Source organism: Exophiala oligosperma, assembly GCF_000835515.1.
Source record: "Exophiala oligosperma strain CBS 72588 unplaced genomic scaffold supercont1.19, whole genome shotgun sequence".
In the NCBI taxonomy this organism is placed as follows: Eukaryota; Fungi; Ascomycota; class Eurotiomycetes; order Chaetothyriales; family Herpotrichiellaceae; genus Exophiala; species Exophiala oligosperma.
The window spans coordinates 106,201-130,350 of record NW_015622836.1 but is presented as its reverse complement, the minus strand read 5'-3'; the positions used below and the strand labels follow the sequence as shown (position 1 = coordinate 130,350).

At 50.1% G+C, this 24,150-nt stretch overlaps 9 protein-coding genes across 12 annotated transcripts; 2 read left to right on the top strand and 7 right to left on the bottom strand.

Moving 5' to 3' along the window:
• Positions 1-5: 5 nt before the first annotated feature.
• On the bottom strand, positions 6-2,438 carry PV06_11109 (uncharacterized protein; the record flags this gene model as incomplete). The annotated part of the gene is made up of 5 exons (XM_016412732.1): positions 6-371; positions 425-595; positions 2,048-2,203; positions 2,271-2,354; positions 2,409-2,438. 5 exons carry the CDS (start codon positions 2,436-2,438, stop codon positions 6-8), a joined length of 807 nt encoding a protein of 268 aa, XP_016256913.1.
• Positions 2,439-5,274: 2,836 nt separating this feature from the next.
• Positions 5,275-7,290, top strand: PV06_11108 (glycine cleavage system T protein). The gene has a single exon (XM_016412731.1). It carries the CDS (start codon positions 5,500-5,502, stop codon positions 6,967-6,969), a length of 1,470 nt encoding a protein of 489 aa, XP_016256912.1. The 5' UTR covers positions 5,275-5,499; the 3' UTR covers positions 6,970-7,290.
• A 291-nt stretch (positions 7,291-7,581) lies between these two features.
• On the bottom strand, positions 7,582-8,508 carry PV06_11107 (uncharacterized protein). The gene has a single exon (XM_016412730.1). It carries the CDS (start codon positions 8,290-8,292, stop codon positions 7,651-7,653), a length of 642 nt encoding a protein of 213 aa, XP_016256911.1. The 5' UTR covers positions 8,293-8,508; the 3' UTR covers positions 7,582-7,650.
• Positions 8,509-8,587: 79 nt separating this feature from the next.
• On the bottom strand, positions 8,588-10,712 carry PV06_11106. 4 transcript variants are annotated; one of them, XM_016412729.1, is made up of 3 exons: positions 9,436-10,712; positions 9,042-9,381; positions 8,588-8,984 (listed from the first exon to the last, which is right to left on the bottom strand). In XM_016412729.1, the coding sequence occupies exons 1-3, from the start codon at positions 9,824-9,826 to the stop codon at positions 8,924-8,926; spliced, it is 792 nt and encodes a 263-aa protein (XP_016256910.1). In that variant the 5' UTR covers positions 9,827-10,712; the 3' UTR covers positions 8,588-8,923. The 4 variants fall into 4 exon arrangements, with proteins under 4 accessions (XP_016256910.1, XP_016256907.1, XP_016256909.1 ...); XM_016412726.1 differs by having other exon boundaries at positions 9,042-9,806; positions 9,861-10,712; XM_016412728.1 differs by having other exon boundaries at positions 9,042-10,233; positions 10,287-10,712.
• Positions 10,713-11,394: 682 nt separating this feature from the next.
• On the bottom strand, positions 11,395-11,902 carry PV06_11105 (uncharacterized protein; the record flags this gene model as incomplete). The annotated part of the gene is made up of 4 exons (XM_016412725.1): positions 11,395-11,586; positions 11,659-11,700; positions 11,752-11,794; positions 11,850-11,902. 4 exons carry the CDS (start codon positions 11,900-11,902, stop codon positions 11,395-11,397), a joined length of 330 nt encoding a protein of 109 aa, XP_016256906.1.
• A 5,089-nt stretch (positions 11,903-16,991) lies between these two features.
• PV06_11104 (uncharacterized protein) lies at positions 16,992-18,407 on the top strand. Its single transcript, XM_016412724.1, has 2 exons — positions 16,992-17,566; positions 17,624-18,407. Exons 1-2 carry the CDS (start codon positions 17,375-17,377, stop codon positions 18,158-18,160), a joined length of 729 nt encoding a protein of 242 aa, XP_016256905.1. The 5' UTR covers positions 16,992-17,374; the 3' UTR covers positions 18,161-18,407.
• Positions 18,408-19,332: 925 nt separating this feature from the next.
• PV06_11103 (uncharacterized protein) lies at positions 19,333-20,232 on the bottom strand (the record flags this gene model as incomplete). Its single annotated transcript, XM_016412723.1, has 1 exon — positions 19,333-20,232. The coding sequence occupies one exon, from the start codon at positions 20,230-20,232 to the stop codon at positions 19,333-19,335; it is 900 nt and encodes a 299-aa protein (XP_016256904.1).
• A 54-nt stretch (positions 20,233-20,286) lies between these two features.
• Positions 20,287-21,190, bottom strand: PV06_11102 (uncharacterized protein; the record flags this gene model as incomplete). The annotated part of the gene is made up of 3 exons (XM_016412722.1): positions 20,287-20,449; positions 20,505-20,656; positions 20,708-21,190. 3 exons carry the CDS (start codon positions 21,188-21,190, stop codon positions 20,287-20,289), a joined length of 798 nt encoding a protein of 265 aa, XP_016256903.1.
• A 955-nt stretch (positions 21,191-22,145) lies between these two features.
• On the bottom strand, positions 22,146-24,017 carry PV06_11101 (uncharacterized protein; the record flags this gene model as incomplete). Its single annotated transcript, XM_016412721.1, has 3 exons — positions 22,146-22,918; positions 22,967-23,203; positions 23,249-24,017. The coding sequence occupies 3 exons, from the start codon at positions 24,015-24,017 to the stop codon at positions 22,146-22,148; spliced, it is 1,779 nt and encodes a 592-aa protein (XP_016256902.1).
• Between the last annotated feature and the right edge of the window lie 133 nt (positions 24,018-24,150).

Sequence of the window (24,150 nt, the reverse complement as noted above, 5' to 3'; positions counted from 1 at the left end):
TCAAATTACCGATGGTGAAGTTTCGTCCTTTTGTTCATAGCCCATTTAGTCTCGGAGACGCTGGGGTAGACTCCAAGCCGGCAGTCCGCGATAACGACGGCGAGAGAGGAGCCATTCTTTTGGAAGATTGGACGGGCGCCTGGCTTGTGTCGCCGCTCAAAGAATTCTTCGAAAGTGCGGTACGCTTGGACGTCTGTGGGCGTGAAATCTTCCATGTTGATGTGATAGAACTCGACGAAGGATTCTATCTGCTTAGCAGAGGCCAGAGTGTAGCAGAGGCCAGAGTGCCTTCTTTCTTGCCAAATCTTATCGTCTTCCCGTGAATCCAATACCTCAGCAACCACGTTCGGTCGAACCACTCTATGGGCCGACTAAACAAGAGTCATAGCTTGACTTTCTTGTAGATGGGTTGTTATTCGCGCACATAGCGGCCGGTCTTGCGATTGAGGGTCTTCCAGCCGACCTCACGATTTTGGACTAGCTTGACGGTGGCGAGGGCGCTGTCCAGGAGGTAGTGAAAGTAGCTGATGATAGCATCCATCTTCCGATACTGCTGCTGTTGTGACAAATCCGGACTCAAATTTGGGGTTTCCTCCTTGTTGAGAGATGAGAAGTATCTTTGAATTCGCGAGGTTGGAAATTCGACACTATTTAACTTGATTACGTCATGCGAAACGGACAACGCAATGGGACTTAGGCTAGACGCCGAAAATTCATACATTTCAGATACACTTGTTCTGCCTTACAATACGGTCGTTATCCGTTGCCAAGCATTTTAAAAACTCTAGTCAACGGGTTCATCCCCTTCGTTAACTGTCCCCTCATTGAGTTCGTCTATTTGAACTGTTGGTTGAGTAGCTTGTGTAAAATCTACCCAGAGACTGAAGGTTATTTGAGACCGTGAAGCTCCTCTTCGGAAACAATCCAATAATGCACCAATTTCTTCCTGGCTTCCATAGCGAATGACCGTTAGAAAGAATCCAGAAGTAATTTTATTTCAAGAAACTCTTCCAGATAACGTCGGCAACGTGTACCGTCCGGCAGATCCTCTGGGCGTCGTTGTTGGCTGGGTTGGCAGGGAGTAGGATCCACTGGAGATACCCTTGTCATGTTTAGGGGATATCTTGCTTTCCGGAAGCTTACATACTAGGCCACAAGCTTGCGGGGTTTTGTTCAAAGAAAGGCTAGTAGACTGCCCGATTATGGTTCCTTCAATAAACTTCGTATTAGATTTGTACCAAAAGTGACGTTCTACTATAATAGTGATGTGAGCTCTAAAAATCAAGTCTGCTCCCTGAAACTGTCGTGTTCTACTTCTGCCGTCGCGCTTACCGGGTTAAGACGTAAACCAGCGAGGTCGATGGAAACTTCAACCCTCTCTAGCGTGCGGTACGTCCCATCGACGCTTGGTGTCGAATGCCCTTATCAGGAAGTTAGTAACAGATTTTCTCAGTGTCTAATATCTACCTTGACTAGTTTCACGATTGGTCATTCTTGTAGTCGCCGAGTGCTTTAGGCGTCCGTTAAGAGACTAGGAAGTACGCCTGCTCTACCTCGACCACTGCCCTCCAATATGGCCAGCTTCGCCGACACATAGCACAACCGAAGAAGAGAGGTAGTGAAAAGGAAATTACCGGCTTGATAGCCGATACCTTCTAAGAATGCCCTGGCAGGGTCTGAATGCCGGGCTTCATCCTTGCACTCCTAAGTCTGGTCGGGATTATCTTGAGTACGAACACATCCGCTGTCGTGGACGATCCTTTGCTTTGTGCCCTTAATGGGAATGATCTAGCATTGCGCCTCTGATCTCGACAGTTTTCAAAAGTTGTGATAAGTGGTACATCATGAAATGCAATCTTGAGGGTACAGGGAGCTCTCCAACTTGTCAACCTAGTATAATAATATTGATCCTTCCTTTGCTTATGCCCAAGGCTGAGGCCAAGCGTTGAGACACGCACTTGTCTCAGGGTCACACGACTGACCATTGCCCCCCGTTAGAAGAACTCCCTGTGTCTTACTTTTGTTTTTGGTCGTGCGTAGTATTTACGTGCGACTGTACGTTGCTATCACCCGGCATCGGTGACGAGAGTTTAGGAATTTCGCCGGATATAGGATGCTGCTTTCCAGTTCGTGGATGTCCAGTCATGGAGTCATCAGTGGCTTTGGAGATTGCAAGATCGCCCGAGTCGAAGAATTTGCGCTCCTGAAAAATGTTAAACTCAAACACGGAGCCTGATAAAGACGGAAACCATGAACAGTGACTCACTCACTTTCACCTGGGAACGTAGGAGGATATTTTGCTTGGGTAAAGTCCCGTACCGTGCATAGACCTCTCTTTCACGCTCGGTAGGGGCCTGATAAGATATGCGTCAGTAAAGATTTCGGATTTGGGGGCGCTCTTGCTTTACCTCGTTTGAGTCCTCCACCCTTTGGGACATTGAATTGTATATTCACTGCTCTAAGTGTCCTAGTAGATATACATGAGAATGGCGCTTGTTATTCCCAGACTACCTGCGAGTTCGTGTGCTTATAGGTCGTCCTTATGACTTATCCCGACCAAAAGCTATGGCAGGTGTGGGGTTGCGTTAGTGGACTCGGAATGAATTCACCCTTCCTAGATTTCGCTCTGAAGATCGTTGAGGAATTGACCTTAACTAATATAAGTGAAATTTTCATTGCCAGACAGACATAATAAAGCTAACCTGACGTCGTGGCTTCCTTATCCGGCCAGAGCCTAGATCTACAGTAGACCATTGCATGCGCGGATGAATGAGCCGGTAAATCCGGATCGGCATAAGCCGTGACATTCGAATCTTTCCTTGCGGATGATCGGAAATGCACTTCCATCTTGAGGCGAACTATGCATCCGACCCAGCTTTGAGGGAGAAAAATGGGCAGAGGTCAAGTACGTGTCGTACAGTCGATCTCTTCTGGCTCATAAGCTCGGTACTGTGCAAATAGGCATCGCCAGGGTGATTCCGGCACAACCTGGCACAACCCGAAGACTGAGTTCAAATTGCTTCTTAGAAACCCTCCCTCAACGGCCATTCCTGTTTTTGCTTAGTTTGGACCAGTTGAACTGAAATGATAACCGCAATTTCCTTTCTGGGAGGATTGTTCCAAGTCTCATCGACCAACATCAGCCGATATCCGGATCGATAGGTTTGCTGCAATTGGCTACAAGGACACCATGACGTTTACTGACGTGATATCTGGTACAGAAATGATAGCAGGAGGCCTGGTTTCGCGGCTGGCGAGGCAGGTGAAGGAGGTGCTCCTTAAAAGCAGAACTCCACTAGGGTCAAATGCAGGCATGGCAGCTCTATCAATCCCTGTGGTTGGGGATGCCACGGGGGGTAACAAACCCGGAGCGACCGAATCATCAACAGTAGATCATAAACGGTGCGAACGCGGTCATTGGTATCTGAATGAGCGTCCATGTAGACTGAAGGGTTTGATGGGCTAAAATATCCCCCAATTGAAGTCGTCGTAGACTTGATGAGCAAAACATTGCTTCCTGTCACGGACTCACATCGCGTCGACCCGATTGGCATTGGCGTCGACTACGGCGGTGCCTGCGCTGACTTACTCGCGCAGCCCTCTCCACGGTCCATAGTCCTTTGAGTTAGTTATTTCCATCAAGGAGACCATGCGATTATGAGATCCTGATATTTCCACATTTACAGCACAGGACTCTACTGAACTGTGTGAAAGACGTTACCTTTGGGCGGATAATATTTTGGGACAGTGCCAAAGTTCGGCCAAGACCCTGAACATTCCTCAGCGATTTTCCAGTTCCACGCAATTTCTACTCGGTGAAAGAGGAGGCGGGGGGGTGCATCATTTGAGCCGATCGGCGATGCGAAGAGCCAACAAATCATATACGGGTTTGCAACCTGGAAGCCGAGACATTATCTTAGCCCCAACCAAGGTAGCGCTATCAACCATCGCTGAAATATTCAGATGGAGAGCATTTTAGCCCGCGCAGTGGGTTCTTGATGAGCAAGCACATGGATATCGTTTGATTTTATGTAGAAGTGCTCCGCAAATCCGCCGCGTGCAGTTTGCGAACAGAATCCCGCCAAGCTACTTCCTGCGCCTTTACAGAGTTATCAACATTCTGGCCATGACAACTAAGTCCTCGCATTATGACAGATATTTGGCCTTACGTGGTGCTCTGGGGCCTTACGCAGTACCTGGATGGATTTGTGGGCGAGGGATTTGACCCTTGGGAAATCTTGATGGATACCCAAGAAAGTGGTGGCCAGTCAGCTGGAAAAGCATCATGGCGGGCTGATAAGGTCATCTCGTAAAGCTCTGAGTGTCCAATTGGGCCATCGCAGAGTGAGTCTGTACCGAACCCACCATTTTTCCCAGGAAGTAACATCAACGCAAGAAACTTCAGTGGGCGGTCAAGGACTATCGCCATAACCAGGACAACCGTCCAAAGGGAGAAAGAGGGACAAGAAATGACGTGTCAGCCGATGTGGGCGAGGGTGAATTTACGAGCGCAGAGAGGGGTTTGTCCGCTCCTGTGAGCAACAGGAGGTATTGGCGTCGCGCTAGACCCGACGAAAGAGTGCCGCAACGCCCAGCTTCGGCCTGCGCGATCTTTTCCAACAAGGTCAGGGAAGACCCAACAGATCAGCATCCATCCTTTGTTGAACTTGCAAAGCTTGTCGGCGCTCGATGGCAAAAACTGGACGACGCAAGTCGGGAACAGTTAGTAAGGCCAAACCCGCTGCTGGCGCCAAGGTAGGTCCTAGATGGAAGGTATGAATGACGTCAGTTCCTTCCCCTGCGTTTGGATTGAGCTAGGACGCGCCTAACAGAGCAAGGGGCAACCAGAGGGCCCGGGAAGACCTAAGAAAGAAATCGAACGGATATAGGTTTTGAGTCGACAACATAGAGTATTGCATACCCCGGCTGTGAGAGGCCATTTGTGTTAGGTTCATATTTCCCATCAAATGACCCCAAGTTGCTGAGGTCTAGAACGAGCCCGAAACCAGGCAACCGACGGAAGCCGTCAGGAGGTGCTCACAGCAGTTCTGTGGGATGTCATTGGCGGGCCCCAAATGTGGACCCAGGTAAGTCCCCAGAAACCTGGGTCAAGAAGTCGCCTAATTATTATAAGGTTCGTGTGGCCAAACACGATAATGGAAAATGCAGGTGACCTGATGCGCGACTTCTTGAGTAAGAAGCATCCAGCCCTTAGACTAAAATCCTTCTAGGCTGATCTATGCAATGAGGCACTGATCCTCTCTGGGCCTAGGGGTTTGCTGCCAACTCCTGCCCAGCTACTGCAGATGCTTACCTCCTCAACCGGAGACTTTCCTTAATAATTGACATCTATCCATGCTTCCCTAGCCATGGCCAAAGAACACAACTAGCCTGTCGATTGAACATATATCGTCATCCGGACCCTCAGTATATGGGCAACACCGTCGTTGCTAGCTAAGGCGTCTAGGCTCAATCAGTGGCTAAGGCCTCATTTGCGTTATGATCAGACACTCGGGATCAGGTCGCTTTCAAGTTCTTGTGAGTTCATTTAGGCAACGTCAATATCTCCATTTCCGGAGGTCCTCGAGTACCTCAGCAGTAATGCCCATGCCTTTCAACGATGTGCACAGGAAGCTAGGAGCTGAAGCGATTCCTTCTTCCAACGACTCCATGCCTGCTGGATATCTGCATCAAAGCCATTCGGAATCGCACAAATGGACCCGCTCCCATGCATCACTCTTCGATGTTTCGGACATGGTCCAACATACCATCTCCGGACCCCTAGCTGAAGAATTCCTCATGACTATCACACCCGGTGAGATCAACAAGCTGACCAAACACTCGTCAATATTGTCTTGCCTCCTCTCCTTAGAGGGCGGAATGGTGGACGACGTCGTCGTCACACGTCTTGGCAATGCGTCCTTCTACTTGGTGACGAACTCCAGGTGCCACGATTCCGATCTATCTTTCCTACGATCCCAGCTTTCTCGATTCATCTCCTCAAAATGCGCAACCAAGAACGCCGTTGATTGGAATGTGCTTGAAAACTACTCCCTTCTGTCCATACAAGGGCCATTGTCTTCTGCAATACTTGAATCAATGATTTTCTCTGACGGGGATGATCCGGAGCCAGACTCATCCCTTTCAACCCTGTACTTCGGTCACTCGCGCTGGCTTCAACTTCACCTTCGCATGGAGGGTTTTACCACACCTTCTCTTCTAGTGTCGCGCACTGGCTACACCGGCGAAGATGGATTCGAGATATCAATCCCTCCTGAAAGGGGCCCTGGTACCGCACTAGTTACATCCATCGCTAACGCCATTACTTCCGACCCCCAGGCGTGCCGCTGGGCAAGCCTGAGGGTGAAGGACTCTTTGCGTCTTGAGGCTGGATTGTGTCTGTACGGACATGATATCGACCCTGTGACTACGCCTCCTCAAGCTGGGCTGAGCTGGATGATACCCGAAGACCGTCGATTAGATCATTCCCCAGCATTCAATGGGCGTGAGCTTATAATCTCCCAGCTCTCCAGACCGGATACCATCTCCGCGCAACTAGTTGGCTTGGTTGTGGAACCGGGCCTTGCGGCGCGAGAAGGGGCACAAATCGTTGATCTGGACGATCCACAGGAGGTGATCGGGAATGTCACAAGCGGAGGACCGAGTCCGAGCTTGGGAGGAGTCAATATCGCGATGGGAATGGTGAGCCTAGGGTGGAATATAAAAGGGATCAAAGTAAGAATTAAGTTCCGCGGGGAAACCAGAGTAGCGGAGGTGGTAGACATGCCATTTGTGGAAAATAGCCTCTACTTAGGTGGCGAGGGCAACGCTTTCATGGGAGCTGTTGGCAAGTTAGAATCGAAGGAGAATGCCAGACAAACATATGACTTTGTCGTCGGCTTTCAAAGTTTCACACCGAGACTCGAGATTTGGGGTGGCAGAGGGGGAGGAACGAACAGAGAAGCATGAGTGAACAAGTTCTTGTGTTGGATATCAATTTGTATGTGTTGGAGGTTCTAATATCAGGCCACCGATTAACACTCCACGCCACTCTGGTAGAATCGTTCACTTTTCTCCTCACTCTCGCCTGGAAATTGACAGGAGCATCCAATTGTCCTTCACCGAAATCCTTCTTTCGCTTCTGTTCCGTTTCTGAATCTACCACTACGTTGGATGGTACACTCTAACTTTGCGGCTGTTCACCTAACTTTTGCTTCAGAGATTTAGAACGTGAGAAGTGTACGCAAATATCAATAAACATCCAGTGAGGATAGATTGGTTCAGTGAGGGCAGATCATGACTGAGATTAGACCCATGAGAGATGAGATCAAAGGTCTGCACGCAGTCCGATCTTCGTTTTCTGCTACATGGTTGGCGCAGTTTTCCGAGCCAGCACAGCAAGCAGGGCCTTTTCGAGCGTGGGATATCTCAGCTTGTTTTTTCTGGCCAACTGCACATCCTTCGACCACGGCATGATCTAGCGGGTATTCTCACTTTCCTGGCTCCGCTGATTTGCGCGGCTCTGGTGGCGATGTCGCGGGTACCAGATTCTCGACATGACGTCTACGATAGGTCTTGCGGCAACCTTCTCTAGCTCATTTCTCCACGAAGCGCTGGAAGATGGAACTTCTTTGCCAAACAGGCCCCACACTATATAGTCGGCCTTAGGCACATCTGAGAACATTCTTCTCGGTAGACTATGAGCATTTCTCTTGCCCATTCGAGTTGCCGATATTCTTCAAGACTTTCCATGACTGTAACCATAAATCTTCCATCGAGTATATCCATTGATATCATATTCAACCGCGTCTGGTCGCGGAGATGAGCTTCTTCCAGTATCTCTGCTCTGAAATTGGTGGAGATGGTCTCTATTTGGGGATAAGAAGATCTGCGCTGTGCTAGACCATCGAAACAGTAGCCTTCCTGATCAATACGACCGGCATAGGAGTGGTGTATCATTGGCTCTAGACGGCTGTTGATATGTCGATATTGTTGTAAAGGTCTTGGGACTGGCCTTGACAGAGATCGGGCCACTCCCTCTTCAGTTTTAACGCGACTGGCCAGGTTGACTTCGTATTCACAGGGCAGCATACCCAGAAGTGGGGAGCCGTCTCTGAAGACGTCGAAACTTCGTGAAAATGAAGACGCCGTTGTGGATGGCAGGAGACTTTGAAAATCAAGCTCGGTAGGCGATCTGAAGCTATCATCGCTTTTTCTTCCACTGAAACTGTAGGTATTTCTAGCAGCGACAGCCTCGTGTAGGAAGCGAAAATTATACTGACCGTTGGACATGTTTTAGATGGAAAGAGGATGAGAGTCGCCCTGAATCCTTTGGACGGAATAAGGACTCCGTTGAGGTAGCTACTCTTACATACTAGCGGTATGGATGATCTGGAAACGAGACCGGACTAGGAGGAGAGGAAGATGGTCACCCGATTCAGACGCGAGCAGCGAATTTTGTCCAAGCGAAGTCGAAACGGACTCCCGACCTAAGAAGCGAGGCCATTGGACGGTAGATGAGGATAACAACTTGTCAGAATGGAGGCGTCTGGAAAAATCGTGGTCGTGGATCTTCGATCGATTTCCCGAACGATCGCAAGCTGCCGTGCGATCGCGTTGGTTCGTGGTTCTAGCACCACAAGCAAAATCCACCTAAGAAAACCAGGTCCAAGACTCGTAGACAGAGGGAGGGTTCTCTTCACACAAGAGACTATAGGTTCACCAGACCTAGTCAATGGTCAATGCGTTTTTACCCGTTACAAAATCTCGGTAATGATCGCAATTTGTATGATTCCTCCTGTATTTGTCCCTAGTCATCGTCTCATAGATAACACCTTATCATTGTGCGAACTTGACCAGTAGGCCCTCTTGCACTTGTCCAAGCCTAGACATGCTTTTGGCAACATTTTCGCCGCTGGGTCTGTCATATATGTGTTCTCCCTGTGTTCTGCAGTGCGTCAAGGAACGTCTGTCCCCATCGTTGGCTACGGCGACATACAATTAGTAAAGATGTCTCAAATTTTTGGGTGAGGTTTTGTCACCTTGTGTTTCTCATAACAAACGATTGTAACTGGTTGAACCTCTGACGTTTTTCCTCTTCGTCCATCGTGACGGCCTGGTGGATGGCCTTTGAAAACTTGTCCGTATCCCAGGGATTGAACTTGATACTGTCGTCGAGCACTGCGGCGGCACCTGCAAACTCGGACAATAGCAATACCCCAAGACGATCCCGCTGGCATGCGATGTACTCCAAAGAGACCACGTTAAATCCATCTCTCGTTGATGAGATTATACAAGCGTCTGAAGCAGCATATAGAGCGGTCAATTCGTCCTTGGAGACGGAACAGAACTGTGACTGGATCGGACTATACTCGATGTCTCCTATGAAGACTGTGAGAAGCAGGATTGACCGTGGATGTTTACAGAGAGACAAACCGAATTTACCGTTGATTCTGGAAATACTCTCGTCAATCTGATGGTGTAGATGCCGATAGCCCTGTACAGCCTCCCGGCTTGGAATTAGGACTTGTAATAGAACCACTTTCCCAATGTGTTCCGGGTGCTTTGTCAATAATGCCTCCATCGCCTCCATTCGTAGCGGAATTCCTTTGACGTAGTCAAGGCGATCGACGCTCACAATAAGCTTTACGTCTTCATATCTCTTGTGGAGTACTTTGATACGATCTTGGACCTTCGGAAGGTTGAGTCTTGCATGAAATTCTTCTGGGTCTATCCCGATAGGACAAGTAATAACTCTGACGGATCGGCCTTCATACTTGACCTCACAGTTAGAAACCTCCAAGCGCCTGAATGCCAGTGTCAGCATCCAATTTTGACCTCAAAAGTTTCGGCACGCGTACATAGTCTTCTGGCAGCTTTGCAGGAAGTGGTCAGTATAGTCAGAATTATGAAATCCAACAAGATCACAGTTTAGAAGCCCGCCTAGAATGCCCTCTCTCACCGGCAAAATCCTCAAGAAGTCGCTACTTGGGAAAACGGTGTGTAAGAAGAATCCTATCTTCACATCCTTCTTGCACCTGTTCAGGGCTTGGCGTAGGAATGAGGGCAATAATAAAAGGTGGTAGTCTTGTATCCACACAGCGTCTCCGGCTCTCAGTTCGGGAAGTAGAGCTTCGGCGAAGTAGCGATTCACCTCTTGGTAAGCTTCCCAGTCCGGGTGGCTGAGGCGGATTTCGTGCATTTGGTAATGAAATAGAGGCCAAAGAATCTTGTCTGGGATCCAAGTTAGCATCATCACGCCTTGGCTTATGAAGGAGTCGCAGGACTTGAAAATCCATTGTAATGTTTGTCCGCTAACTGATTCCCCAAAAACACAGGAACGGCGTCTCTCTTCGATAATTCCTCTTTGACCAGCTGCTGGTCCTGCTCTGGTACTTCGACGCCTGGCCAGCCATACCACTTGAAATTTGTAGATTGCGAGAGGGCATGGAGGGCTCCAACCAAGCCACCATTTGATGGTACGAAATCGTATTGCTTATCGCCTAACTGATGGATTGTGATGGGAAGTCGGTTTGACACCACAAAGGCGGTAGGGGTGTGATCTTGGTCGCTCATCCCTTTCAGTTACTTGTAGTGATATTTGCAAGGGCGTGCTAAAGATTCTCATGGAAAGTTTACAACATTGAGAGTGAAACTTCACGTATCCCCAGAGCCCGACTAGTGTGGCACGTGGACCGCGATATGGTCATTCGGAAAGATCCCTTATCGCAATGCAATCACCTGAGAGCGCCACCTCTTCAGATTGAACGCAATAACACTCTCCTTGGGCGCCGGAGCTTGTACAATTACATCACTTTCCTATGGAAAGGGAAAGATGGAGAGTATAGTCCGAACCCACTAGAAATGTCCAAAATCCAGATTTTGAGCGGAATCGGCCATTGTGTCAGCAGGTGGCTTCGTTTTCACATGCCGCCCATACATTTTCTCGGCATTTGTGCCGTCATTACCTATGCATGCTGGATCCCAAAAGGAAGAGACGGGTATATGTACGCGGCCTAGCCTTGGGGGAATATGACTGGTGGACTTTACTTCCGGAAGAGGAAGCGCAGGGGCAGAGGAGCGGGGAAGAAGCCGGGACGTGATCTCGGTTGGTATCTTCCGCTTCTGCTTGGACTCTACTCGTTCTCTCATTGAAATAACCTTTCCCCATTTCCCACATGGGCAATATACCCTACGTGTTGTGACACCTAGCGTGGGAGTGACTCGTAACAACAAGATGGGGTTGAGGTCGAAGTTGATACAATGTCTTCGGATTCAGGTTGTTGACTACACTGCCACTGTAACTGAATTTAATAGGCCTTGAAGATATCATTTAGCCTCGTTACTCGCAGAGGATAGGAGATCTTTGCTTTGGATTTGATTAACTAGTATATCTCAGTCCTTCCTCTCGGGCTCCCTATTTGCCGTCCATTTCCATTTCTTCCATCTCGAGTGCCAGTTGTCGCTCTTCATCTCGTGTAATTTCTTCTTCTTCGCCAGGGCGGCCGCTTCTAGGTCCTGACCCTGAGCGGTGGCTTGAGGCTGCTGCGCTTGGGCAGGTTTCTTTCCCCCGTCAGGCACGCCGACCTGATGTCCTGGTTAGCATATGCTGCGACGGCTTGCACTGGAGAAACCTGCAATGGGCAAACCGTCAGTTACATTGTCAACAGAATGTAGAAGACGTTCTGTAATCCCGCCGACCTGGTCGATACGTCAGCTCGATAACTGGAATCCCTTGTCTGGAGACCGTACGATAGGTAATCCTTTCGTTGTGGAATTAAGAGTGTTGGTAATACTACACTACATGTCAACAACGGTTGGAGACACGGGATAGACAATTGATCTTGTACCCTGATAGAAGACCTCCTCTGCCCTCTCCTCCACCTCCGAGAAGACATGCCATGTTCGTGCTGGGGCCGAGCTAGTCGAGGAGTGCTAATGGAGTTCCTGGATGAAGTGTTCAAAGAATTGTCAGCTTTGATGTATGGGCAGTTTTGTGTCCTACCGGATATATTACAAACGAGCCTATGGATTTCATCTGCTCTTTCACCTGCTAGGGGTGTCCAAGAGCAAGTCTCCTGTTCTCTGATTTTAGCACGTGTGCACGTTCGTACTTGTGTCTCCGCTCGGAGTCTATTTCCAGAATCCACAATTAATCACCCTGGACATTCCTGATTGGATTCGTTCCTTTTGGGTGACAGTAAGGATATAATAACCGGCAATTCTTGGAGTCGAAATCTTGATTTTGCGTAATAATTATTTGCAAGTACTATGCCATGCCCCAGAAAACCCTGTAACGCATTGAATTTCGACCTCCCCCGGAACGGCACCTCCCACCTCTTTCCAGAGTTGTCGCTGTTCCCAAATATCACGTGAGTCAAATTACGACTAAAGGATCGCCGCCGATACCATTCAATCCCTGGTTATCTTGATCGCGCCTGTGGTCTCCTTCCGCCGATTGTCCCGACCTCGTCACTGGTTCAGCAGCGGCATCTGGAGTTCGGGTGGGAGCCACGACGATCGTGTCGTCATCGTCGTCTGCAGCACTCGTCTCTTCATGGACCGCCCTTTCGCGACAGTGTCGGTGTCGTCCTGAAGTCGACGTGCCGTGCCATTCTTTGTAGCACCATCCACGGCGGGTGACATGTCGAGCGTGGTTGTAGGACCGTCGTCCCCGGGGGCGCTTGCAGCATCCATCCCGGCCAGGTGCTCCTCGGTCACCCTGCCTCGTGTGTGCCGGTCACCGTACACTTCCGTCTCCCGGAAGGTGACGTGAGGGCTTTCTTTGATCACCTTGGACCCGGGGATCCAGATGCGGTAGTTGGTATGGCCGCCTCGTTGGTAACCCACCATGTAGCCCGTGTGGGCGCGGGCCTGGAATTTGGCCGACTTCTGTCGCCGTGCCATGGGGATGTGCATGTACGCCACACATCCGAAGCGACGCAGATGGCTCAAATCCAGCGTCTCTCGCCGACCGGTCAGATGCCGTGTCAGCCGCGCTCGAGGCGGCTCGCCATCTCGCTGCGTCGACGTCCGGTTCGTCACGTGCACCGCCACGTCGATGGCCTCCGCCCACAGCTCGTCGGGGAGTCCACTGTCCAGCATGGTCGACCGTGCTCGTGTGAGGATGACCTTGTTCGACGACTCGGCCGTCCCGTTCTGCTCCGGTGTGTAGTCCGACGACCGCCGCACGATGATCGACTCCTTCCGTGCCAGGTCTTCCAGCTGCCGACCGCCGAATTCGAGACCGCGATCCAGCACCAGTTCCAGCACGCGCAGGGGACAATGTTGGACCTTGATCAAGTTCACGAACCATTCAATCACCTCGTAAGCGGTGCCTTTCGTCGGCGTGATTCGACTCCACCGGTACCGCGTCAGATCATCCGTGATGATGACCACCCATTTGCCGCCACGGGACGGCGGCGGAGTGATCGGCCCAACCACGTCAACGTGCACGCGTCCGAAGGCCTGGGTGGACCGTTCGCTTTCCTGACGGGAGACGACCCGCTGGGACTTGGCCAAGTGGCAGGGCTCACACGCCAGGGACTCGGTAAAAGTGACCTGTTCCATGCCCGTGCTGTGTCCTTGAGTCATCTTGAGTTGAGAGACCCCGGCATGACTCAAGCGTTGGTGCCATAGCACGGCGTCCGCGTCCGCTTGATCGACCGTCGGACATGCGACAGCATCACGACATCCTCTTTCTCCTCTTTCTCCGAGCCGCAGCATGTTCAGCCCCATCGATTCTCGCGTGAAGCCGACTTCTTGATGGCTCCCGATCAATCGCAGCGTGTTGTCGAGCGTGCTGAAGTAGATGCCGCCTTTCTTCAGGAGGGACGCGGAGATCAGGTTGACCGGCAACATCGGCACATAGAGCACGTCGATCAACCTCAAGGTCCGCATCCGGCCACCGCGGGTCATTAACCACAGATCGACGGAACCCTTTTGCGAGCTGGTGTAACAACCCGTCGATCCTCGAACCGTGATCGGCTCACACGCGCTCAGGGCGGAAAATAGTGCCGGATTGTTGCAGAAATGCTGACTGGCACCGGTGTCGATCGCCCACTGTGACTCCCGCCGAGCCAGCAATGCGTCCACCGTCAGCGCCGACAACGCTCCATGTCTCCAACCCGGTCCCGGCTCATTCTTCTTCGGCCGTTTCTCCGGATGCAGTGTCCAGCAGTCTTCTTCATCATGGGACATTTTGGGATGCTGAGGACAGTTGCCACGATGCTTTCTCTTCTTGTTTCGCGGTTGTTTCGGCTGACTGTTGAGCACCGTGGCTTGGCGTTGATGGGCCCGTTCGGCCATCCGCGCCTCCTCCCGCGCCAGCGACATGGTCTCGTCCAGCGTCGTCAATCGTTCCCGCTGACGGAAATGCAACACGAACGTCTCATAGATCGGCGACGACGACAACCCACCGACGAACAACGTGATCAGGTTGTCCTCGGTGAAATTATTGGAATGATGTTCCTCCCCGTTGGCGAGGATCTGATTGTCTCGAGCCTCGGTGAACTTCAGACAGTATTGATCGATGTCGTCGTCACAACTGGACAGCGTCGTCTGGACCAGTTGAAGAAGCGCCGTGTACCGTCGGTTGAAGCCTCGCGGCTGGAACTGTGACTCCAGCCGGCCCCACATGGTTTGAAGAGTGTTCGACGCCTTGAATTGAAGCTTGAAGCTCGGGGACATCAGGCCATTGACGAACGCCAAGGCCTTCGCGTCCTCTCGATCCCACGCTTGTTGAGCCGGTTTGGACGCGTCGTCGGGCCGCGGGTCGGTGTCGTCGATATGGCCGTACCATCCCTGACCAAGGAGATGGTAATAGGTTTCGATGCGCCAGGCTTGATAGTCATCTGGCGACTTGAGGATGAAAGCTCGAGTCTTTGAGTTTATCCATGATGATGACAATGATGATGTGATGCGGAAGGTAAACCGGCAACGCTGATTATTAAGCAACTGCCAGTGGTGTTTGGCAGAGCTCTGATTGGGTAGAACGCAATCACAGATGAGCGCCGGGCTCATAACCTGTTGAGGCTATGAGATTATGCTCAGGCTCGAAATGTTCTTTCATTAATTAGTTATTTTCATCTTCACAATCATGTCTCCGTCCTGCACATGTATATACACACTCTCAGAAGTGTTGTGATTTATGGCAGTGGAAGCATGGATTGATCCTTATTCATCTTCTTCTACTTCCTTAGAGAAGTAGAAGTATCATACTAGAAGCTTCCCTACAATTTCCAAGCATGCGGAATGATTCCATAAAGCTTTTGTCAATGTCATGATCTTTACAGGTCGAGCTCCTGTACTAGTCTTTATTACTCTTTTCATAACTTAACCCTACATAGTCGCTCTTTTACCTCATTTTCTACCCGGAAGAGCGCTCATTGTTAAGGCAACTTATGAAGCGTCAACTAGACACTCTGTGATTGTTGATACGGCAACGAGAGCGGCCTCAAACGAAGTAACACGTTCGCTTCTTTTTCCCTTGTAAACAGACAGAGAACGGTCTCCTAGTGATCCAGGTCAGGCTCGTCAATTCACCATACTGGACCTCCGACTATCTTTTCTCTATTTATGAATGCCATCTAACATCAGCTGACACGAGAGAAAGCCAGCGTGCTTGCCCAACTGAGGACAGGGATAGTAAGACTGAACTCAAGTTCATTAATCAATGAGCTGCACAGGAGCAACATTTCGTACTATCTCGAAGGAAAATCGGTGTCTGATGACCGAAACGGACTTCAGCCATGAGAGCAGCTCAAGCCGCCATACAATTCGCGATCAACACAGGTTGACTTGATGCAGAGTCCTGGCAAGGGAACAGCCAACGACCCAACCACTTTTGCCTATTTCTCACCTCGTACCATAAACAGGAGACACGGCTTCAGCTGTAGGGGATAGAACGATGAGCACTTGGAGAAAGATCGTCGAGCCAGTCTGCTAACACTATTCACTCATGAGAAGCCGCGGAGATACGGTAGACGAGAGGAGACAGAAGCCAGAAACAGTTGATGTATGGGCCAAAGGGGATAAGAATCCGCTTTAAGAAAAGCACCTGTAGATTAGCAATAATTGACCTACCTAGTTACCTGCCCGGTGTTAACACACGGTGTGTGGCTGTGCATATGACATGAGTACAGCATACTCGAAAAGCACCAAACTCCAGACACAACGGCGTCATGACGAAGCACATAGAACAGGATCTCCGGCCCCCAGCCTCCCCTGAGTCAACACAGTTCACTCCTACCAATCAACCCTTTCATCCACACCATCGAATTAAGGCCATGAAAGTGGGAAATAGTGGCGTCCAGTTACCTTTGTCCCCAGGTAGCCGGCTCTAGGACGCAGAAAACATGGGAGGCAATGTCACTTGGCAGAATCTTGGTAATTCGTGGCGCAGGCAGTCCGAAGAATGCGGGCAATGGCAAGTCCAAATTCGCGAGTCTTGCGTCTGAACAAAGACTCGGGTCGAGACAGATGTTGACGGATATAACCAAGAAATAACGCTTGGATTGTTGCTGGTGATACAGGATGACATCATATTTGGTAGCACGCCTATCATCTGGTGGCCGACCATTCAGGCCTTGGACAATCGATCCTACGTTAATGTTAGGTGGGTAAGTAGCTGGCGAGCCGGACGCGCGAATGTGCGAGTTTTGGGCATTGCAAGAGTCTTGGGAGACCCCGTTGCCATTCTTAGGCATGCCTAGTCAGTGACGTCACGTTAACTCGCGGGACATCAAGAGAAAGCGATCAAGATTGTGGCCTCTATAGAGCGGAGAAGCACGACAATTGAGGGGCAGGTTGGTGAAGTACCGTTCGAATTGCCCGCTGTTCTGACAGACTTGCTACTGTACAGTATAAGTCAGCTGCTGTTGCCTAGTCTCCATTCCCAATTCAGTCCTCGCCACCAAGATCCATGCGGGTCGAGACAAAGCCTGTCTCGACGTAATCCTGGCTCCTGATCAAGGGCTGGTTTGCCATCCTTGCAAATCTATATCGTATTCTGCCCGTCGAAGCCTTTTCCGACTCAAGCTTGGCCACATTCAAGCACCACCCCCTCAACGTAAATAGGGCACGCCTCCTACGCTTCTACGAACCATTTACTCTACTTGGCACAGCGTCCTGATTTGACATTGGATTGTAGCTTAGAACGAACAATCAAAGCTTTGGCGCAACTTCCTTGATCAAAAATTGCAATTCTACACGATTTCGATGAGGATGGAGATACGGTGACTGCAGTTGCCATACAAAGGAACATTTGGCATCTCGGCGAACGGATGAATCTCTCTGGTCAGATTATATTCCACTGTTCAGTTGCGCCTTTCCTTCGATATGGCATTTACCCGCTCGTCAAGCATTGTCGGCACTTATGGCTGGACTGCCTGACGTCTTTGTATTGGATCTTTGTACTGGGGGACCTTTGGTCGTCGTTTGCCTTGTGTTTCGCACACTTCAAGAACTCTCCACCTTTCGAGTGTCCATTGATACCATACCTGCTCTTGCGGGCAAAATGGGTAAGAAGACATCTTTTTGGAGTTTGTCGTCAATCTGTGTTTCCAAAGTCAGTTACATATCTTGTCTACTTTGTCCGCACTTAACTCTATTGACAAGGAACAAGGCAGCAATGCTCTCACTAAGACAACCACGCCAACAGTCGGGACAAGAACACATCAGTCGCATCTACAACTCCATCAGACATCTACGGAGAGAGGACAATGCGGTCACGGTCATGTATGCCCCGGCGCATGACGACGACAAGTGGAAGAAGATCGCCAAAGAGAAGGCACAAATGGCCACCAGTTCGAAGGCCGGACTACCGACACAACGACCAGGGATGAAGTCCACAATGCTCAACGCTGCACGAGCCAAACGGAGCCCCACCAGAAGCCCACTAGAAAAGGTTGGAATACATTCTAAGAGAGTGGACACAGCATTACCAGGCAAGCACACGAGACAACTGTACGACTGGCTCTCACGGAGAGAAGCGAGAGCACTTGCTCAACTCCGGACAGGCATGGCAGAACAGCTATCCCTACCGGATCAATGCTGCCCCTACGGATCTATACGCATGCGGACAAGCGAGAGAGACAGTGGAGCTTTTTCTCTTTCGATGTACCAAGTGGAGGGCGTTCCGTACGGAGATGCTCCAATGTAGTGAAACACACCGAAGCAATATGTCCTTCTACCTAGGCGGAAACACACCGACAGATGACAGATCTTGGACTCCGGACCTGACGGTAGTCCGGGCAACGATCCGGTTTGCAATGGCCACAGGACGACTTGATAACACCACCAGACGAATCCACACTCCATCTCTCTCACCATCATTTCTGACTCCCTCTATCTCAACTCGTGCCGACGAGCAGGCGCGCTTCAGCTGCCGAGGATAGGATGTTAAACGCTTGAAGAATCGCCTTCAAGCCAGACTGCTTACTGTAAGTTTGCCAACACGAGACTCCGCAAAAACGTAGCAAGCGAGCGGGATTGCATAGCGAATAGAGATGTATATTGTATGGGCTTTAAGGAGACTGGACATATCTTCGAGAAACAGTATTAGCAGATCAGCTTTAGCTTGGTCTTTCGGCTTTGCCACCGGGGGTAATAAATTGCGTGTGTAATTTCCCCTGACAGATCCAGTCAAAGTGTTCTTCAAGCAGGAGTCGTGGTTGCGGCACGGGGCATTTGGGTAACGCGCTGGACCATTCTTGGCTGGGAAAACAGCGCAGAAGTGGACAAACAAATGAGGATATTATGACTTCCTCTGTGGGTCGGACGCAGACATCGCAGCTTTTTGTTTTGAGGGGTCTGGAATTTTAGCGAGGATACTATAGCGAGGATACTATAGCGAGGATACTGTTAGAGGCTACCAACATTATGACCAGCTCATGAATAGTACTGATGTCAACCAGCTCTGTCGTATACTTATGGATGTGGTGACATTCATATGGATTTCGGGCGCCGGAAGATTAACATCTATAGATGGACTGAACACGCGGGGGGAGCTCACTCTCCGTTAATCAGCCACTCATAGAAAAAATCCACCTCTCTTAGGCCGGATATCCCAGCTTTAATCAATGTTCGTCGCGCGATGCGCGTCCACTATCTCATATTTCGCAGGCTCCGCAGCCATACCTGGACCAATTGAAGCCTCTCTTATCATTTGCCACTCCAAGTCCTGCCTTTCATATTCGGGAGGGGGTAATCCATATTGCTCCTTAAGGTTGTCTCTGAGTTACGGAGCAGTCGCTTTGAAACTTCCGATATTCCTATCGTACGATGCAGCCAGTCGTCAGAGCCACCGTATAGTTCTTGTACGTCGGTAAATCATTAGTCGTCCTGCCAGCTGGACGATGATCCTGAAGAAGAGGGAGTTCTAGTATGAAACTGGCTCCATTTTTCCACCAATGTCTCATAAGATTCCGCCATCGGGCCGTCACCAAATCCTGTTGCAGCTTCGTTTGCGGCCGCCACGCCAACAGCAGGTGAAGAAACACTGCCTTCAAACTGGACATCGACGTCTTTAAACATCTTCTCAACACCGTTCGACGACATGAACTGCAGTTGACGTAGTCTGAGATGTAGAACACGCAACATGCTCTCTGCGGAAACCGAACGGCGAGACAGACCGTGCAAAGCTACAGCCAGTTTCACAAAGGACGATTTGCACTGATCGCCATCGATATCGTTGACGACGACAGACAAGGCCGCGTTGACTGGCTGGAGAAAGCTAATAGGGATATGGTCGACGCCCCAGTTCACGGACTGAAGATGGACAAGGTCGGCTATGGCCAGGGCTGAAGTCCTGTTTTGGGCTCGTACAACGGGGACGAGAAGACCGAGAGTTGTGTCGTCTTCATCCTCAGCCTGCAGAGTCAATGTCAGTTCTGATAATACCAACACAGCCCAATTATACTGGGCATATACACTCAAAATATGGGGTGTTTTGACTCCCGTAACTTGGACACAGTCTGAAAGAGTTTTGTACCAAAACGTTAAGTCATGATGAAGCTCTTCCAGACTGTCACGCGCGACGGGGTTGATATTCGCATTGTCGTTGACGAAAACACACTGACTAATGTGGTAGCAGATTTCGTACAAACCGCTCAGGTGATGCAGATAGCAACTGGGATGGGTAACTGCTGGAAAACCATCACGGGGGTAGGGTGACCATACGCCGGCCGACTCCACTTGGCAGAGAGCAGGCTTCCAGTTGATGGGAGGTTCCATCACAGGCCGGTTGCGAACCGCAAAAGTTGCAGCGGTGGTAGAGACGAACACAGCCTAACTAGTGCATTGCGAAAGTTGCTGCGCACCAGAGATTGGCTCTTTTCCAGGTCGTGCCCTGGCCTCTTGACGCCGACTAGGCTTGTTAAACTGCTTTAAATGGTCGGTCATATCTTGCATGATAACATTGGCGAGCCTGTCAAGGCCGTGATTCTCTAAACTATGTCTCGGTAAGCAACGACTTCAACATAAAGAAGGATACCTCGGCTTATAACATCCATTGGACCGCCATGAACTGTATCGACGGTAACGACCTCTTCTGCGCTGTTGTCTCTGCATATCTCTTAGCTTCCTCGTAAAAGAGATCTTGTAAGGGTTTCTCGTCCGACGGATGGATATGATTGTTGTCCAGAATGTCATAGTCGAACTGGGATACTCTTGATCAGTAATTACGCCGTTATCTAGTGTTACCACTGACGCAAGCATCTGAGAGGATCATATTCACCAAAGCTGCCGTACATACTCCACTAGTCTCGTGTCCAGATTGCATGGCCGAGACAAAGGTATCGCGGTCAATGAACGGATAGCACCAATGGCGCCATGTAAACCATAGTGATAGGAGATGCGACACGAGCCCGTCATCATCTGTGACTGTCGCCCAAGGTTTGGCAGGCACTCTGAACAAGGGGCTAGCCGTTCCCAATGTGGCTCTGAACAAACGACTTTTAGGTGACTGTGGCAGTTGCTGGGATGTTGAAGCCTTGCAGGGAGACCCTTCCTCTGCTGCGTGAGGGGAATTCGTGGCAATATAGTTGGAGACTTGCTCATTCGATGTATTCGTTCGGATTATACTGATAAGATTTTCCACCTGACTATTGTCACCATTTCGGATCGCCTCCATCAAATCGAAAAGCAGTTTTTGATCCGACTCCCATTCTTCGACCTTTTCCTTCCACACCATCCTCCTGCGGCCATCTTTTCCTGTTTCGCGGATACAATCTGTTTGTTTCGCCAAACAGGCTGCACAAGGGGCATTATCATCACACTATTTGCAGTCATTCATGAGCTGGGATCTTGTAAGTTGAGGTTGGTTGGGAATCAGTCTGCCGCGTCAGAAGAGCTTATCACGAAACAGTGACTCATTCTGCTTGAACCCGGACACGCAGAAGTCAGAGTGAGTGGTCGGTGTTATGCATACGTTCCAGTCAGACTGCGGTTCCCATTGCAGAGAAAACCACGGGAAAACGGCACTTGAGATGTACGCACCTTGGTACGACGTTTTTGACAAGCGGTGCATGCTGTTGTGGTATTCCGTCGCTGTTTGGTGGGTAATCGAAACTTGTTCGGGTCGGAAATCATAGCGGGGTACTTCGGTGCGGCGGGCGCCAGGTAATCGCCTTGTCACGTGCGAAAGTTGGCTGGACAAAAAGGATGCCAGAATGGACAGACAGAAGGTATCGAAGTTACTAGAACGTACAGTGCAATTTTCAAAACCCAATTCACGCCATTATGTGCGCAACCTGGGAGATCCGGTTAGAGTCTGCTTGGACTGTAGTTAGACTCGGGGAGTGTGTTCTTCATCACTAGGCTCAGCTCTTTTATCCTGTTCGCTTCCACCTTCGGGTACGATCTCCTAGCTCGTCATACAGGATGTTTTTCATATCTTCTGTCCAGTTTACACGAGACTGCTTCCTAGCCTAGCATTTAGCTGGACGTAATCGTCGTGGCCAAGGCGGATCGTCTCCGAGAATAGGGTGTGGTTTTCACGGTTATCCTGGAAGAGTATTATTTCCCAAGTTCAAAGTGTCAGTTTCATCATTTGTGTCGGCGAAGACAAACTCACAATGCTTCTGGTAATTTGGCTAGTGGGTCATGTCTTTAGCTAGAGTGACCACAAGCCCATACACAGAGTCGGACTATATATAAGAGTCCATTGCGAAAACCCAGGTCATTGCTTTTGACGACCCTAATCTCCTGGTCATCCATTTACGTGTAATTCGCTTCTTTTCTGTGACGCATTTTCTCCTGATGTTCCTGCTTCCAGATCCAGCGCTTGGGTTGGCCACAGTAGGGTTCTCGGCGCTGTCATTGAATAGCCAACGTAGATGCCGATCTCTGAAATGTTCAAGAAAGAAAGAGCTGACCGCACCATGACAGGGACATTCAATATCAATGATCGGGTCAACCTTCAGATAATCATCCCACACCTTTCGTGCCGCTCGAACCCACCCTCGGTCGTTCTCCCTCTTGATCTGGAGGATGTCTTCAACTTCGATCCATGCACGAAACGCATCCCTCTCCCCGGCGTTCTGCAAGGCCGCTTCGAGAGAATCCAGGAAGAGGAAATAGCAGTTTCGCTCCTCGGTGGCTTCCAGTTCGGCTTGTATGTTGTAACGGAGGTATTGTGCAAACGGCCATACTGACCTCCGAGTGGTACAATCGATCGAGACCAGGAACCCACCGGCAACGGTGAAGACAGCATGCAAGCATCCTGCTGGTAAGTAGATCGCTTCCGCCGAAGTGGTGTGCGCCACTACACCTCCTTCCAAGACCCCCATCCCCTGTGCCAGTTTGGCTTGCTGGCCCCGGTGTTCGGCCATCCACTGCAGGTTGTGAGGCTTCGGAGGATATATCATCCACACTTTTTCGCAATCGTGTAAGGTGGCGGAGATGCCATCCTTGCCATAGTCTGTGCCTTGATTAGCACAAGGCCCGTTGTTCGATACATTAATCATACCTATATGCAGATCGACGAACGAGAATTTCGGCGTCATATTGAATACCATTCGCTGTTCAAGGTACGTCGTCACTCGTTGATGAAGTTGAGCACACCCTCCAAATGTTCGATGTCGTATTAATGCTGGAGGCTCCATCCCGATAATGTAGATGGGATTGTTCTGATTCGGCCTCGCCAGCTGACAGAACGCGAGCGCGGCGTTAGCTGACTGTTCACCCTGTTCATAGACCCGAAGATCTTGTCCTTAGCCTACTTTTGACCTAATAAGGTCTCTTCACTCACCATGTGTTTTGATCTTCATCGATTCGACCCAGAGTTGTTCAAAGGAAGGTTGCAGCCCGCGCCAGCATGCCGCTGCCGGCACAATCGTCGGTAGACGCGTTGTGTGACTCCTCCATAAGGCTTGCAGATCGTCGGTGGCGGATGCCAGCAGCCTCAGCTTTGACAGGTCGAACTCGGGATCCAGGTGTATCAGGAATGCTGGCTCATTGCGGAAGTAATCCAGCCATGACGATACATTCGGCTTATCATTATGTATGAGCGTCTCAGACGGGTCTGAAAGTATGTTTTGCGTTGAAGAATTGGTCTCTGTTTCTGGTGCTCGTCGGCATAACCGACCGGTGCGTTCTGGATTATGAGGCAAGTCTGCCTCAACTAGCTGTTTGAGGTCATCTAAATACTGTGCACTGAGAGCTGATAAGCCTGGGTGCTGATTAATTATATTCTGATCTCGCTTAGGGAGATCAATCAATTGTTGACATGCGTATTGGCCTTTGCGTAATAGGTGATGATGCGTGAATGAGGCACTCAGGAAAATGAATGCTTGCGGGAAGATCGCCAGTGCCCTGTCCCAAGTTGCTTTCACAAAATTTCGTGGTCTTCTCTGACCTTTCAGATACTCAACCGCGGTCCGAATATTTCTGTGAGCTTGGACTAAGCGTCGACTGTTTCCGCAGCTTAGGTACTGTAAATGTGTGAGCAAAAAGACGTCATTCTGGGACGTAGGGTCAACAGTGTTCAATTTCACTGCCGAAATGGTGACCATCGACATGATCTTCGGTACACTATTGAGAGTGTGAGAGTGTTGTCAGAAGTGTTGTGAGAAGTGTTGTGAGAAGTGTTGTGAGAAGTGTTGTGAGAAGTGTTGTGAGAAGTGTTGTGAGAAGTGTTGTGAGAAGTGTTGT

Bases quoted from the DNA above. Each gene is read 5' to 3' on its own strand.
- PV06_11108 (XM_016412731.1), top strand. From the start codon at position 5,500: ATGATCAGACACTCGGGATCAGGTCGCTTTCAAGTTCTTGTGAGTTCA.
- PV06_11107 (XM_016412730.1), bottom strand. From the start codon at position 8,292: ATGTCCAACGGTCAGTATAATTTTCGCTTCCTACACGAGGCTGTCGCT.
- PV06_11106 (XM_016412726.1), bottom strand. From the start codon at position 10,255: ATGATGCTAACTTGGATCCCAGACAAGATTCTTTGGCCTCTATTTCAT. The intron at 9,807-9,860 runs GTACGCGTGCCG...ACTGGCATTCAG, and splicing joins CAAAGCTGCCAGAAGACTAT to GCGCTTGGAGGTTTCTAACT. The intron at 8,985-9,041 runs GTGACAAAACCT...ATGTCGCCGTAG, and splicing joins TTTGTTATGAGAAACACAAG to CCAACGATGGGGACAGACGT.
- PV06_11104 (XM_016412724.1), top strand. From the start codon at position 17,375: ATGGCTGGACTGCCTGACGTCTTTGTATTGGATCTTTGTACTGGGGGA. The intron at 17,567-17,623 runs GTCAGTTACATA...ACAAGGAACAAG, and splicing joins CGTCAATCTGTGTTTCCAAA to GCAGCAATGCTCTCACTAAG.